General features: G+C 46.5%; 1 protein-coding gene across 1 annotated transcript; it reads left to right on the top strand.

Annotated features, from left to right (window-relative positions):
* The first annotated feature begins 6,528 nt into the window (after window positions 1-6,528).
* C1QL3 (complement C1q like 3) lies at window positions 6,529-15,399 on the top strand. The gene is made up of 2 exons (XM_074900203.1): window positions 6,529-7,841; window positions 12,609-15,399. Exons 1-2 carry the CDS (start codon window positions 7,254-7,256, stop codon window positions 12,786-12,788), a joined length of 768 nt encoding a protein of 255 aa, XP_074756304.1. The 5' UTR covers window positions 6,529-7,253; the 3' UTR covers window positions 12,789-15,399.
* The last annotated feature ends 31 nt before the right edge of the window (window positions 15,400-15,430 follow it).

Here is a 15,430-nt window from a genome sequence, read left to right on the forward strand (position 1 = left end):
AGGTGATAAATACTTCAATTTTTCTCTCCAAGCTGAATCCTTTATCCTTTTGTTGTTACTACTGGATGCATGAATGTAAGTTAAATTCACAAATACGACCCCCAAAGTTACATCCAGTACAGGATAGCCTATTAATAGTGGCATTGGCAATACATTATGCTGGGAAACATACGCAATTCTTCCTCTGCATGGCTCGTATCTCTACAACATCAGGAAGAAACATCCTGGTCCCTTCCTCATCGTGCAGCCATAATCAGTCCCCTTTGGGGAGAAGAGCACTCACTCTGTCTCCCAGGGCTTTGCAACTCTCTGACTGTGATGCAAATAGTGGGACCAGTTCTGACTTCACATGCATTAGTTAACTTCTAAGTTTACAACTTATTCGGTGAAGCTATTCCTAATTTCTGAAGGATCAGGTCTACAGATCAATATCGCAACATGTTTTTTTTTAATGATGCAAGGCCAAATTTCACAAAATTCTGAGTGCAGTTGCCTACCATAATAATCAAAGGCTCAGCATCTTACAGGATCATGCCAAAGTCCACCATATGCCATTCGGTTGTAAAGAAGACTGTTTGGGATCAAAGAGTCTCCTGCTTTAACTAATGAAACAGATAGGAAGAAAAATGAATGATCAGAAGTAATTGCAATTTGCAAAGTAAATTACACCATTAACTACTCCAGAAATCAATAATCGGGCACAAAAAGAAAATCAGTTGAGGGGATGACAGAAGAAAAAATAAATCTCTCGGGCATCTTGCCACTCTGGGGATTTTAATTTTGAGTTTTCCACTCCCAGCTATCCATTCTTATTGCCCATCCATCAACCTCCTGATGAATATAAAGGACTCCAGTATGAAATGCCAGAAGATTGCTGGGTTGGTAGAACAATGGAAAGGGAGTCTTTCAGGTTTGGAGGAGGGATAAATCGCAGATGACAGTTTAGAAGAGCTTGTCTCTGCTCTTGCTTTTTTACTCTAACATTTCTTTTTAATAGCACTGGCAGTCTAATAACCATTTCAAAGGTAACCAAAATCGTACTCATGGGCAAATCACCTGGAAATCTCCTCCTGATTGACTCTAACAACTGACATAATTTTTAATAGAAGTGCAACATGATTTATGCCTTCGCTTATTGGTATAGTTTTAAGCAGGGACAAAGTGGTTGTTTAATCTTACTCCCATGTTAGAGGCATTTATCTTCCACCCCTTTGCATTTGCTATTTACATCTTCATAAGAATGCCAACACTGTAGCCTTCACTATTAGCAATATTCCTTGATTTAATAGCACTTAGGAATATATTTTTGGGTTTATTAATGAACATTGTGAGTTCTTCTGTGTGCCTGCTTATGACAGGTTATCTGCTATGGATTTTGATCACGAGGCAGTTAAGGGGGGGGGTCAAGCAGAAAGTCTACATGAAATACATTGCAACCACTGATGTGGTTACATAGGCAGTTGTAGAAGCCAAGACTTCTACAACAAGAGAGAGTGATGAATTAAAATGCCCATCCTACATGAAGCGAGAGGTGTGGTGTGTGGAGAATAAAGGGTGTTTTCAGCGAGTACAGCTGACCCAGCCTATGAGCTGGACCCTTCTGCAAGCAGATGCTATCATGGCCTCTGGGGGCACTGGATGTCCAGGCTCCTGTGAAGAAAGTTGGTGGAAGTGCTGTGTAAAAAAACCCCATTGTTTAAAACCCAGTTCCTGATATGCAGTGCGTTTACTGGCAAATTGAAGCAATTTATGGAGGAGGCATTTACTGGTGCAGGCATTGCTCAGTTGCACCTCCATCGCACCATGGCTCTTAGTGGCCTCACTAGAAACTGTCTGAATCATAGCTCCTCCTGCAAAGGAAAGAGTGGGCCTGTCACTTGGAAGGGGTGACAGATCAGAAAAAGGATCTCGGTGGGTGCAGCTCTACCCAGAGACTGCAGAAGCTGACACTAGGTACAGCTCTTGCGGTTTTATACCATCACCAGTGCAAGAGTAATCAACTGGTCAGCCACCACTGGGGCTGGAGAAGTACTTACATCACTATTAGAACATCCTCCCAAGGTTGGCTGTACACTTTCCCCTGCATCACCAGACCTTTGTATTCACCACCTTAGATCATGGGGAGGGAAGGAGGAGAGAGAAGACAAATAGAGAAGCAGGCTTATGGGAAAGGAGAGGAGAAACCTGCAAGAACAATCTTTTATACTTGCAACTAGTGGTTTAATCTTTGGAATAAACAAGGGGACTTGCAATTATGAGTATCTTTTATGAATAATTACTGCTATTTATGTTGGCAGTTATCAAGTGTCATATATGATTTTTTTTATATCCTTAAACTTGGTCAGCTGAATGTGTAATCTTTAGCCCCCTATGTGTTTAAGACTTATTTTTACATACGCAGTTATGTTTTTATAACTGTGGTATTCACCAGTCAAAACATAGTATACATGACTTGGATACTGATCTTTTCATTTTAATTTCTCCCCCCCAAAGTAACCAGTCATGTTTGACTGATCTTTTCATATTAAAAACTAAAAGAGATATGCAGAATTTATTTGCAAATTCTCCTTGTTGAGCCCTGTCACTTTAGTGACAGCCTTCCCTGAATTCTCCCCCCCCCCCCCCCCCTTTGGATTTGAAAAGCTGTTGTAACCCTTTAAAGGCTGGACACATTTTCTTTGGATCATTTTCCTGTTTGCCTTTGTGTTCAGGGGCTGACCTTCAAAGGGCATTTTTAATTGTGATAAAACTTAATCTAGAGTATTTCCAATTGCACACACAAAGATGGCTGAAATCCCTGAATAGGAGAGAATACCCTGCAGAAGGACTTCCTACATTCCAAAGGACAGGTAAAATCTTCCAAAAACTCAGCAAACCAATTTTTCTCTTGAACACTGAAGCTGATTTTTCTTCCATGAGCATGAAAATCTTAATTTTATGAAAGAATCCAGTGGGCAACTTGCATCACTATAAACACAGATGGTCTTCAGTCATTCTGACGAAAACAAGTTTCTGGGAGAACTTAGTTAACGTTGGCTGTACGAGCTTCTACCAAAACTGGTGCAGGATGTGGTCCTTTCCAGGACCTACTACATGACACATGTGCCAGCCCTGAGATTTTGGCAAACTGGGTGAAGAGAACTGAAACAGGATACCAGGAATCATTTAGAATAGCAGCAAAGTGTCACCACCATGTCACTGCGGGACCTTTGAGCCATCTCTACCGATATGAATCTTTTCCCCCCTTTTATGATATATTTTATTTTGTATAATTGAACCCAACTTGCCTGCTGGAGTGAGTGCATGTTGTTCCTTGACCACACCCCCGGTATGCAGGTTGAAATGCTAACCTTCACATACATAGTTAAACAGTGTTTGTTAAGGTACAGTGTAGCAAAGCCTTAATTTTCAAGTTGATAAACTCAAAATACTTCTCTAAAATAATAATAAAAAAGAGTTCAAATATAAGCAAGAGCAAAACAGATGCAGATAGGAATGATCAGAAGCAGTATGGAACTTGGCACAGCGTTCAAACGCTCCTTTGTTCAGCATATGCCTTTTTCCACGTTACTCCTGCACGCTGTAGCTGGTAAAGGGTTGCCCTTTCTCACAGAGTATTTCTTCCTGGGCTAACCCTTTGAATTTAGCACTGCAGGCATAAGGAGCCATTTTGTGCCTGGCAACTGCGGAACGTGTTCCCCTGTGTGCCAGTGGATACGTTCTTACACGGTTTTCTCCAGTTTTCCCCTATTTTAGTGCTGAGGCAACAGCACACACCTAAAACGGACATGTATGTTAGGCTGCACATCTTTAAGGCTCTGTATGAACATTAACTAATTAGTCAGTACGGAAAAGAGCTGCAAGAAGGCTGTTTCAAATGGCAGAAGCCGCAGGGGATACAGCTCGAACACCAACTGCGGGTCTGAATGCATAAAGGCCCAGAGAACACGGAGGGAAGCAAACAGGCTGAAAGGCTGGAGCGAGCCTTCAAGAGGACTTCGGAAATATTACACAAAGAAATTTAACATGTTAGAAGACTGGCAGCAGCTCACGTAGGTACAATGGTTATATTAAGAATGGACTGTCAATCTCAACTGTTAGCCTTTAGCATAGAGAGGAGATTATATTATAACAGAAATGCTACCCAAGCCTTAATCACAGCAAATCAATGCTTTGACGTACCACTTCAGGAAAACAAAGGTCCCATGGCAAAACCAGGTTTCCTTCAACTTTTCTCCAGACTACCGAGACCTCCCATGCATAACTTCTGAGCCCTTTGGTTTCCTACTCTTAGTTGCCTTGGAAAATATATTTTTTCCTTTGGAACTACAGATAATCTGGTAACTAAAACCCTGGGCTCACATTCAAAGTCCCAGGTTATGTTCGCACCTAACATACAAGCCCCACTGACAACCCAGCACTGGTCCTTGCCCCGTTCTCCCTATTATGCTTACCCAGGCTGTGAGTTATGTGGCGGTCTTCTTTGCGAGAAAGTCTGCAAGAGTTTAGAGTGAATGAGCATTTTTGGCAGTATGCATGAGGATAAAACTGTCTATTAAGAAGGTAAACATGGTTGGTATGGTAGAAGCTTGCTTTAAAAATGAGGATTAACATAGCTGGAGTGAGGAACTGAGAGTGTGCTTGATGCCAGTAAGTCATCCAGCATCAGTATGGCTTGACAGACCACAATAGGTTTGTGTCCCTTTGAAAGTAAGAGATTTACTGTCTTCCCAATGTGTAACACGGACGTCCGCTGCAATGGAGGTTTATGCACATATTGTGATCTCATGATAACCGCCTGGGTTAGGGATGACTAAATGCAACGCCTCGAGGGCCCAGCTACAGGCTGAGATGGACCCATCAGTCTTGGCACAACTTTTCTTTTTTTCCTGCCCGGACGAAAGAGCAGTGCTGAAAGCCCTTTCCTACGGGGTGAAGAGAGCGATGAGATACAAACATAAGACTCCAAGAGTGTTCAACTGCTTTCCTGGGTCTTGAGGGGAAGCCCTTAGCTGAGAGAACAGGCTAGCTGGTGTCAGTGCCAGATAAAGAATATTTTTTAAGACAGAGCATTAGCGGAAAGAAAGAAGAAAGAAAGGGGAAAAAAAGAGGGGAGGGATATGGAAGCTTTATCAGGAGATAAGGAGCTGCGCTGGCCCATCTCTGTGCGGTGTGGACACACTTACTGCCTTTGAGTCTCTCAGGAAAGAGCAAAAGGAGCTGCTGACATTTCTGCTTAAAAGGAAGAATCAATGAATCTTTGTTTCCCACTGCCTGCTTGTTTGACCTTATTGTGTTGCAGAACTGAAAAGAAAGAAAAGGGAACGGGTGAAGGGAGAGGGGGTTTGTGCTAATAAAATCCAAGACAAGATCACAGCCCTCTGATCATCGCTGGAGATGCTATTATTTGGTTGTTGTCCTATTTGCCGCTGTTCCTCATTTCCGATTCTTGCCTTGCTGTAATAAGTCACACTCTTTCCAGCCATCATCCCTGTATTGACAGGCAAATGTCACCCACGTTTGATTGACGTCCATTGCTCCTGAATACAGAAGTATGATTTAGGAATCAATTCTGTTTGTTTATTTAAGCAGCTCTTTGTGTACCTTGTATATCTGTAAGCAGGACAAGTTCCTTAATATTTTCTTGGGGGAAATGCCACTAATACTGCACATTCACCTTCCCACTCAGTCACAGAGGTGCTCACCAGCAACCTTGGGAGAGGAGAAACCTTTCAGATAACAAAAAGAAAAAAAAAAAAAAAAGGAAAAAAGAAAGAAGGGAAAGAAGGGGGGGGGGGAAAAAAAAAAAAAAAAAAGAAAACCCCAAGACTTAACAAGATGCTTTGCTGTGCTCAAGTTAAGCCAGAGAGACCTTTTCTCAGGTCCAGGCATCTGTTGATCTGCATATGCCCCGCACTTTCCTTTGGCTTCGAAACAAAAGGGAACTCTTTCCCTCAGTGTTAGTTTGCTAGCAAAGCGGTGGCTGGCTTTAACACCGGGAAACACTGCAGCCGGTGATGAGTATGTCGATTTTAATTCACAGAAAGAAAGGTTTCCTTCTCTGCTTTATGGTTATAATCGGGGAGGGGGGGGGGGGGGGGGGGGGGAATCCGAAATTGTGAGAGATGCTAATCTCTATTGCTGTGCGAGGTGGGAGGTATATTTTCAAATAACTTCCACTTGGACAATTGGTAACTGTAAAGCATCCCTACATTTAAAGCGATATTTCCCAGAAAACTCTAATATGGCAGAGTAGCCTCAGAGGAGCGTTAAGCAGGAGGTGGATTGACCTTTTAATTCTCGATCGGCGACCTGAAGGGTACCCAGAGGCTGCTAAGCACATCTCTTCCTTTTGGTTTGCTCCAGAAAGAGCTGTCATCGCAAGATGCAGCTAGTGAGTGAGGCTCACGATTTCACTGTTCATCCGTTTGCGGGAGGGGTGGGGGAGGGAGAGAGGAAAAAAAATATATATTTCCCACACTGCCAGAGTAATGCCAAACTCTCTGTGAGTGGGAAGAGCAGAGCAGATGCTGGAATGAGATGCCAAAGCAGCTCCCCTTTCCCCTGCGCTTTTGGGTGCCTATAAATTGCTCCAGCGCGCTCGTCAGCCTCCTCCTCTCCTGGCAGGTGGCACCCGGGCAGGATCCCGCTCTCCCTCCGGCTCCGGCGCGGCGCGGCGGCGCGGGCTCTCGGCGGCGGCACCGGGGCGGCTGCGGGGCGGCCGGGAGGCGCGTCCCCGCTGAGGACCGTCGTCTCTGAGAGGAAAAAAAAAAAAAAAGAAAAGAAAAAAAAAAAAAAACGGAGAGAGAGAGCGCGAGCGCGAGCGAAGAGGCGAGCGGGGCGATCGCGAGAGGAAAGGCAAGTTCCAGGGAAAGTTGACTCGGACTGGCACAGCCTGCAAAAAAAAAAAGTCGATCGCCAGCGGGAGCATAAAAGTGCGGGCGGCCGGGGCGCGGCGGCAGCTCTCCCTCGCCCTCCCTCCCTCTGTCCCTCCCTCCCTCCCGCCCGGCGGCTGCAGCGGCCGCAGCGGAGCGCCGCGACCCGCGGGAGCCCCCGCCGCCACCGGCAGCGGGCGGGCGGCGAAGCCCCAGGGGAGCCGAGCTCGGGCGGGCTCGGCGGTTTTTCGGCTCTGAGGAGGTCCCCGACCAACCATCAAGATTTTGTCCAAAAGCAGGCAAGAGGATCGCCCTGCGCTGAGCCGGCTGGTGGGCAGCAGGCGGCGGCTGATCGCGGCCGGCGCGCTGGGGGTGGTGATGGTGCTGCTGCTGGTCATCCTCATCCCGGTGCTGGTCAGCTCGGCCGGCACCTCGGCGCACTACGAGATGCTGGGCACCTGCCGCATGGTCTGCGACCCCTACGGCGGCACCAAGGCGCCCAGCACGGCGGCCACGCCCGACCGCGGCCTCATGCAGTCCCTGCCCACCTTCATCCAGGGGCCCAAGGGGGAGGCCGGCCGGCCGGGCAAAGCGGGGCCCCGCGGGCCCCCGGGGGAGCCGGGGCCGCCCGGCCCGGTGGGGCCGCCGGGTGAGAAGGGCGAGCCGGGGCGGCAGGGCCTGCCGGGCCCCCCCGGGGCGCCGGGGCTGAACGCGGCCGGGGCCATCAGCGCCGCCACCTACAGCACCGTCCCCAAGATCGCCTTCTACGCCGGCCTCAAGCGGCAGCACGAGGGCTACGAGGTGCTCAAGTTCGACGACGTGGTCACCAACCTGGGCAACCACTACGACCCCACCACCGGCAAGTTCACCTGCTCCATCCCCGGCATCTACTTCTTCACCTACCATGTGCTCATGCGGGGCGGCGACGGCACCAGCATGTGGGCCGACCTCTGCAAGAACAACCAGGTGGGCGCCGCGCCGGGGGCAGCCGCGGGCAGCCGGGGGCGGCGGGAGCCCGAGCGGAGCCGGGGGCAGCCGGGGGCAGCGGGCGCCCGGGGAGAGCCGGGCTTCGTCAGGGGAGCGGGCGACGAGAGGGGAGCGGGCGCCCGAGGGCAGCCGGACTCCCCGAGGGAGCGGGCGCCCGGGGAGAGCCGGGCTCCTTGAGGGAGCGGCCGCCTCGGAGGGAGCCGGCGCCCGGGCGGAGCGGGCCTCTCGGAGGGAGCGGGCGGAGCGGGAAGGGCGGGAAGCGGGCGGCCGGCGGGGCGGGGGAGCGGCGCCCGAGCGCGGGCGGCGCGCAGGCAGGGCGAGCCGCCGGCGGAGCTGAGGGGAGACGGCGGCCGCCGCTCCGCAGCCGGCGGGGACCCTGCGGGCGGCCCCGCTCCGCCTCGCGTGCCCGAGGAGCCCTGAGGGGCGGGGGGCCCCGCCCCGGCCCGCCGGGTGAATGCGGGACTCCACGCGCTCTTTCCCCGGGAGTCACGGCGCTGGCGCCGGCTCCCCGCCCGCTGTCCGGGCCGGCTGCCGTCGCGGCGGCCGCGGAGCGCTGCCCACAGCTCGGCCGGGACGGCAGCGGGGGGCGGTTCGTGCTGGCGGCGCTGCCGCCGCGGGGGCGAGCGGAGCCCGGGCCGGGGCCGGGCGTTCCCCCAGGGAGGGGAAGCTCCCGGGGAAGGGCGGGGAGCCGCGGCGGCCGGGTGAGCTCAGGAGAGGGCGGTGCTGCGTGGGGAAGGGGTGAGGTGCGGGGCAGGAAGGCAGCCACGGCGCGGGACGGGGCTCCCCCGCAGCGGGGCGCCGACGTGGAGACGCGCCGAGCCCCTGGCGGGAGCGACGCTCCCCTCGGGCAGGGAAGGCCGGTAACCTGCGAGCGCGGCGTCCGCAGCCCTCGGCCCCTGGCGGGCCCGCGCCGGGGCAGGCGCCGGCCGGAGGGTCGCGGGGTGGGGGCCCGCCGGGCACAGGCGCAGGCACGGCCCCGAGTCTGCCGGCACCCCCGCGGGAGGAGAGGACAGGAGAGGAGGGAACGTTTAAACTAGTGAAAGCTCTTGCGAGGCTACCGTCTGAAAGACGGAGCAATCATCCATTTTAATGAGGATAAGCGTTGCCACCGCGCTGGCAGAGGTTGTGCCCGCAGCATTGCCCCCGGGGAGCCGTCCGTCGCGATTTGGCGCTTCTTCCATCGGTAGTTCACCGGCACAGACAGGCCGGCGAGAATGACGACAGCGCCTAGCGATACCGGCAGGCTGCCCGCCACCCTCCCGCCCTGCCTGCCCGCCACCCTCCCGCCCTGCCTGCCCGGGGGCAGCGCGGTGTGCCCGGGCTTTCCCGTGCCTCCGGCAGCTCCCCCCCGCCCCGGCCGCGCCCCGGCCGCTCAACAGGTGCCTCCTCGCCGGGGCTGTCCCGGCAGGCAGGGGGCTACAGGGCCGGGCTGCCGCTTGCCCTGGCCCGGGGAGCCCGGAGCCCAGCGCTGCCGCTCTCCCCGGGCCGTTCAGCCCCCGGCGGGGCGGGCTGCGGGGGGGTGACCCGCTCTGCGCGGTGTCCCTGGGACTGGAACTGGGTGTCCCGCCGTGCGGCGCAGGTGCCGGGGGGGCTCCTTCCTTCGTTTGCGTGTCTCCTCCCCCGGGCAGCGCCGCCAGCTCGGCGGAGCCGGCAGCCGCTCCCCGGCCCTTTGTGCTCCCCGCAGGCGGGAGCGGCGGCCGGCCGTCAATTCATCTGCTGTGCCACTTAACCTTTCGTTTATGGCTCCTCAGAAGTACTGTGAAAAAAGAATAATGAGGACATCGGCAACAATTAATTAGATTAGAAAATGTCTACCATAAATACTACCTCAGCAGATAAACCGGGACTCATAAAGTACATGGTAATATATTCACTTTAATTTCTTCGCACAAAGGCGAGATCGTCCACCGCGAGAATACCATTTTACTCGCAATTAAAAAATAATCTATTTTTGACCTCTAATGTTTTAAAGTGTTTATTTTCCTAAACCCGGAAAAATAAACACATACCAGTTCTTTTTAAAAAGTAACCAATTAAAAATATTATATTGAGGCTGAAGTCTAACGGTTCCCAAATATAACTACTTCCAGTACCAGACACAAAACAAATTAAACTCGCAGTGATTCGAAGGAAAAAAAAAAAAAAAAGGCAGGGGTTCTATGTATATATCTATATTTATCTATGCAAAGATAGGTATTTAGGTAAGTATCTGCATACAAACTACTTAAAATTAACACACGGTTTTAATGCAGCAGTGTCTCCTTTTGATTATGATTTATACCTCAAACACTAAACACTGATGTGATGCGATAGCAGTTAACTGTGTATTATTTATAAGAAAGCTCAGAAATTTTGGAAGTAAGTCATTAAATGGAGTCTGGGAAAGAAAAATAAATTCAGTGTTTTCCAACAATGAAAAAACCCAAATGCTGAAAAGCGTGTGATTTACAGAAAAAAAAATCATTCCTAAGCAATGCACAGGAGGAACCTCGAGGTCTCCACTGTTAACACTTTTCCTTCTTTAACGGTTATAAAGCTTGATCAGGGAGTGCTGAGGTCATATAGCTGAACTACTACGTCTCTGAAACCTGAGAGCGTAACTCCATGAAAGATGAGTTCAGCAGTCATGCAACTTATTAAATGTATAGTCCGTTAATGGTTTGATTTTGAGATACATTTACCCTCCTGCAGCAGTACACTCAGAATTCATTTGAGACTGTTCTCCCAGGCTTTGAAAAGAAATTCCTCTGACTAACCAAACAAGGAGGTAAAACCTCTAAGAATTAGCACAGTGGAGTTTACAGGACATTTGCTTATAAACAGGGCAGTAAGATCTACACTTTGGTTTCTAGACTTTCATTATGCAGAATCTTTTTTTTTTTTTTTTTTTCCCAGCCAGTACGTACTGCCTAGAATCTTAAAAATGAAATATCCATTGCTATTGTAGTCAGTGTCCGTATGCTGACTTCCTTAGGGTAGTCACTAATACAATTCGAATTCTCCTTTACTAGTCACAGAAGAAATTATACATTTTAGACAAATTCACGAAGTAGCATTTCATTATGATGTAAATGGAAATTTTGAAAGTAATTTAAGCCATTTTGTTTGCCAGTATGCAAGATACTAGTTCTATGAGAAAGTTTTTCTACTTCATCTATAGCTTTTTCACTCCTTTCCATTTGCCCTTTCCATTTACACCTCCAGCAGCAGCCTCTGCCCGTTATTTCCTTTGGAGGGTATTTCCAGGGTTAATGGCCCAGAGCCCTCAACTCCACCCTGCTAGTCATTAATCCAGAGGAAGTACCCTCTGCTTAGAATAATTATTGGTTAAACACCAGCAAAACAGATTGCCTCTGTAAACACCACCAGGCAGTTCAGGATCAAGAAGTCCTGAAATAGTTGTGGTTTATCATCATGTTTAAATCAGTTTAAATTTGCAGACTGTCACACCACTGAAAGCCTTCTAAGATTTTCTCACTCTTCTTACAGGATGTAGAAGGAATTTCCACCTATTGTGATTTTTAAGCTGCATAATGCCATAAGATCCTGCATGGTAAAGAACCCCTCCGTTTTAACATTTCAATATTAATGTGAGATCGTATCACATGAAAAATTAATTTGGAAATTTATCATTTAAACTTTGAAAGGAATCCATGGAAATTTGTGACTTATAGCCTATTTTTTTCAATTCAGAGCAGATAAAATCCCACATATAGTACGCCAAGTCATGCATTATTACTTAGTTCAGGTTTGCATTACCACTAAATCACTTGCTGCTCTGTAACTATGCTAGAACAAAGACAAGCAACAAGCAGATGATGTGCTACACTGAAATAAATCACATACAACTAAGTTTAAATATTTTACCAAACAGGGTCAAATTACATATAAATGATTTGGAGACTTATAATGGCATGGGCTATTCATTGCTGGAAACCAACATACATCTTGAAATTACAGATTACTTCCAGTTTGCTAGTAACATCAAGTTTAATCAGTACTGGAATAGCAAGGGGAAAATGGGGAAAAAAAACATGTTTAAGTGAAAGTTGCAAATGAAAAGTCCTCAATTACTTGTAAATTCCAAAACCTCTTAAAGCAAATAGCAACTCACCTGTGATTTTTCAAATGTGTATCTCTTTCAATGCACAGAAATTAAATGTTTGCTTACTGAAATGTGGCCATAACAGTTTTTCCAACCCCCAACTAGGATCCTTACCTGCTTGTGTGCACTGGAACGTGTGTGGATGTGGGTGGGTGGGTGGGTACTGTTTGTGTTCTTTTCGCAACATGATCCTAATATTAGTATGACAATAAATCCCCTCTGGAAAAAGTCCAGCCTGGTATCAGTAGGGCCTCACTGTGGATCCTCACCAATGTCAACCACTTGTCCTACTGAAATAAAAGTTACACCAGTGTAAAACTGGCACACACCAGATTCAGCTGTCCGAACTTCAGCTGTTATTGCGCATATATTTAGAAAGGCTCCAAACATCTACAGGAGAGCAAGCAGTTGTGTATTAATCAGCTGACTGAGAAAGAAGCATGTTATTGCTTCAGTTTCATGTGTTGTGTTGTAGGAGAAAATAAGCAGTAACCACAGGAAAAAAACACAATATATGTTGCCAGACATTTAAGGTGGCAACTCATGCATGCTGAATAAAACGTTGAGGATATGCTTTAATTTCACCATGCAGGGAAAATGCTCTTGAGTTTTCGTAACCACTCATTATGTATTTTATGTAGGTTCGAGCTAGTGCGATTGCTCAGGATGCTGATCAGAACTACGACTATGCCAGTAACAGCGTGGTTCTTCATTTGGAGCCAGGAGACGAAGTTTACATTAAATTAGATGGAGGAAAAGCACATGGAGGAAACAACAACAAATACAGCACATTTTCTGGATTTATTATTTATGCCGACTGATAATGAATCAAAAGACCCACCAAACCAGTCCAAAAATGAAGCTTGCTCTTCTAAGCAATGGATTTGCGTGGCAAAAATCAATGAAACAAGCACCCCAGCAGAGCGCGACCACCGAACACCTCAGTAGCGGGGAAAAAAAAGTCGAATGCTACCTGATTCACATCTGTACAACACAGACAAACCTTATGTTAAAAAATTACAAACCAAGTTAAACAGATGTGCAAGCCACTACCGCCAAAGCAAATACTTCATTGTTAGTGTCCATGTGAATGAAGTCCTACATAGATCAAATTTTTATAGAAAAAAACCCACCTAAGGACGCTGAGCTATTTCTTCAGTGTATATGATACTTTGATGTGTTATGATCTTGCTGCTTTATCCATACTTCAGCTTCGGTTCTTGTGACTTACTTGCTAACAATGATGCTTGGAGTCCACTCATAGTGTGGTGAGGAAAGATTTTACAATAAAAGGAAGAGGTAATCAAAATATACTTTCTCTCTCCAAAGGAATTGTTTGCCTTGTACTTTTCTTACCCTTCCACTTAAAACTAGAAACTAATCAGCTTCAAGCCTTAACTCAGTGTTCCTGCTTTGTAGGTTTACATTAGACTTTTAACATAAAATCAATCCAGTGGAGTTGTTTAAATTTTGTCTTCCCCTTAGCTGTGTTCTAAAAGAAAAAGGATAGAAGAAACACTTTTTTTTTTTTTTCCTGAAAAATCTAACAGTTGTCAAACTGTTCTATTGGACCAAATCCCTGATTCTACCAAAGCCAATGGCAAAACTCCCACTGATACTAGGATTTGGAAAAAGGATTTGGCTTTTAATCTGTAAATGTGTAAATATATATTTAGACAATTATTACAGGCCCATTCTTGATGGATAGTTGTGTAAATATTTAGCAAGCCTGGCATCCATATCCTCAGACTAAGGTAGAGTGTTTTCTTTCCAGCAATTAGTCTTCATTAGTCTTTTAGCACTTAGTCTGTACTTGGGTACTATTTTTAATAAAATAGTTATGACTTACTGCAGATGTTCAACTAGAATTTCGTAGGAATGTAATGGGTCAAAACCTTATTTGTCTTAGGTGTCTTGTCTCACAGTGGGATTATTCCCACAAAAGAAGAGTGGGAGATCTGACACGTGAGAAAATGGTGTCACACAGACCTTTTCCATGGTAGTTAGTTACCAGTTTGTAGTAAGGCGTGCCTATGAAACGGACACAGATAAGCATATTACCAAAAATGATAATACATATGCAAAGAAAGAAGCAGATATTTACATGCAAAAAAAAAGTGTGTATTAAAACCTATTTTTCTCATTCATATATATAGAGAGATATATATAAAGTCTCAAAGAAGTTTAATCCATATAAAGGATTAATGGCTTGGAGAATTAAACTAAACACAGGTACTATGAGTTACATAGTTATAAAAATGCTTTAAAATCAGTCGTACCAGTAATGTCCACAAAATATTTTCATTCAGAAAATTGATTTATTATTTGTTTTGGGAGGGGAGGCTGTCTATTTCTCTCAGGTCAAAAACTTGCAGATTTCATTCTAAGCCTAAATTTTAGCAGGATAATTAACTAGCTCCTTAGCACAGTTGGTTATGTTATTTATTTTTAACGTTTTGGCAAAATCAAGGTTAACATTTCTATAAATTGTTAAGGAGTAATAGAGGCTACCCCTAGCATTTCTATTTCATGTACTTTGCCACGAGCAACCTTGTCTAATGTACCAAGGGTACAAACTCAGATTTATCTGCACTAAAATGTCAAACGTGTCTGCCACTGTGACAAAAAAGCTCTTCAGTGCTGGCTGCTCAGTAAAAGTCTGACGAAGATTTTACGAATCTCTCTAAAAATCTCTTTTTTGAGTGAGTGAAGCTTTTCTTAAACAGAATGTGTTACTCTTTCTGTTTCTGTTTTGAGTCGTCTGATTCAAAATAAATGCTGAGTTAGTCCAGGCTGGCTGAGAGGATCACCAGTCTAACTCATCTAGGATTTATAAAGGGACATTGTGCTGCCAGTTGCTTGTGTATCATCTCACCAGAATGATTAACGCTTTTACTTTATGACAAAGTGCCAACCTATATCCGTACATTGTAGTGGTTACTCCTGTTTTTTTTTTCTACAAGGTAATGTATTTTAGTAACAGATGTGTAACTGACTTCATGTCTGTTCATTCCACTGTTGCTTCTATTGGTTAGCGCACTCACAACAGCAGTGTAGCTAGCGTTTTTCTATGTAGTATCAAACAGTAATGTACCAACTAGAGATCATTTACAACTAGCAATGCATATTTACTATGGTATTTATTGGAAAAGCTCAATAGTACAAGGTGTATACGGTCAAATTTGAAGAAGCTTTTGAAATCAGGCTACCGCTGCTACTGGATAAGACCATTTTTTGGATAAATCACATGCCCTGGTTAAAGTTAGACGAGAGCAAAGAACACACTTTATGTGAAAAACACATATAAGGCAAACATTTCTTCCATTTCCATCATATCTTGATATACTGGTTTGTAAAGACTTATATCACAACCTTTGTTATAACTATTACAACTCATTAAAACAGTATTATGTAATATATTTTGACTTTTGGTGTTGCATCCTTACAAAAAGAAGCTGGTGTG

The sequence above is a fragment of the Athene noctua genome, chromosome 2 (assembly GCF_965140245.1).
Source record: "Athene noctua chromosome 2, bAthNoc1.hap1.1, whole genome shotgun sequence".
In the NCBI taxonomy this organism is placed as follows: Eukaryota; Metazoa; Chordata; class Aves; order Strigiformes; family Strigidae; genus Athene; species Athene noctua.

Bases quoted from the DNA above. Each gene is read 5' to 3' on its own strand.
- C1QL3 (XM_074900203.1), top strand. From the start codon at position 7,254: ATGGTGCTGCTGCTGGTCATCCTCATCCCGGTGCTGGTCAGCTCGGCC. The intron at 7,842-12,608 runs GTGGGCGCCGCG...TATTTTATGTAG, and splicing joins ACCTCTGCAAGAACAACCAG to GTTCGAGCTAGTGCGATTGC.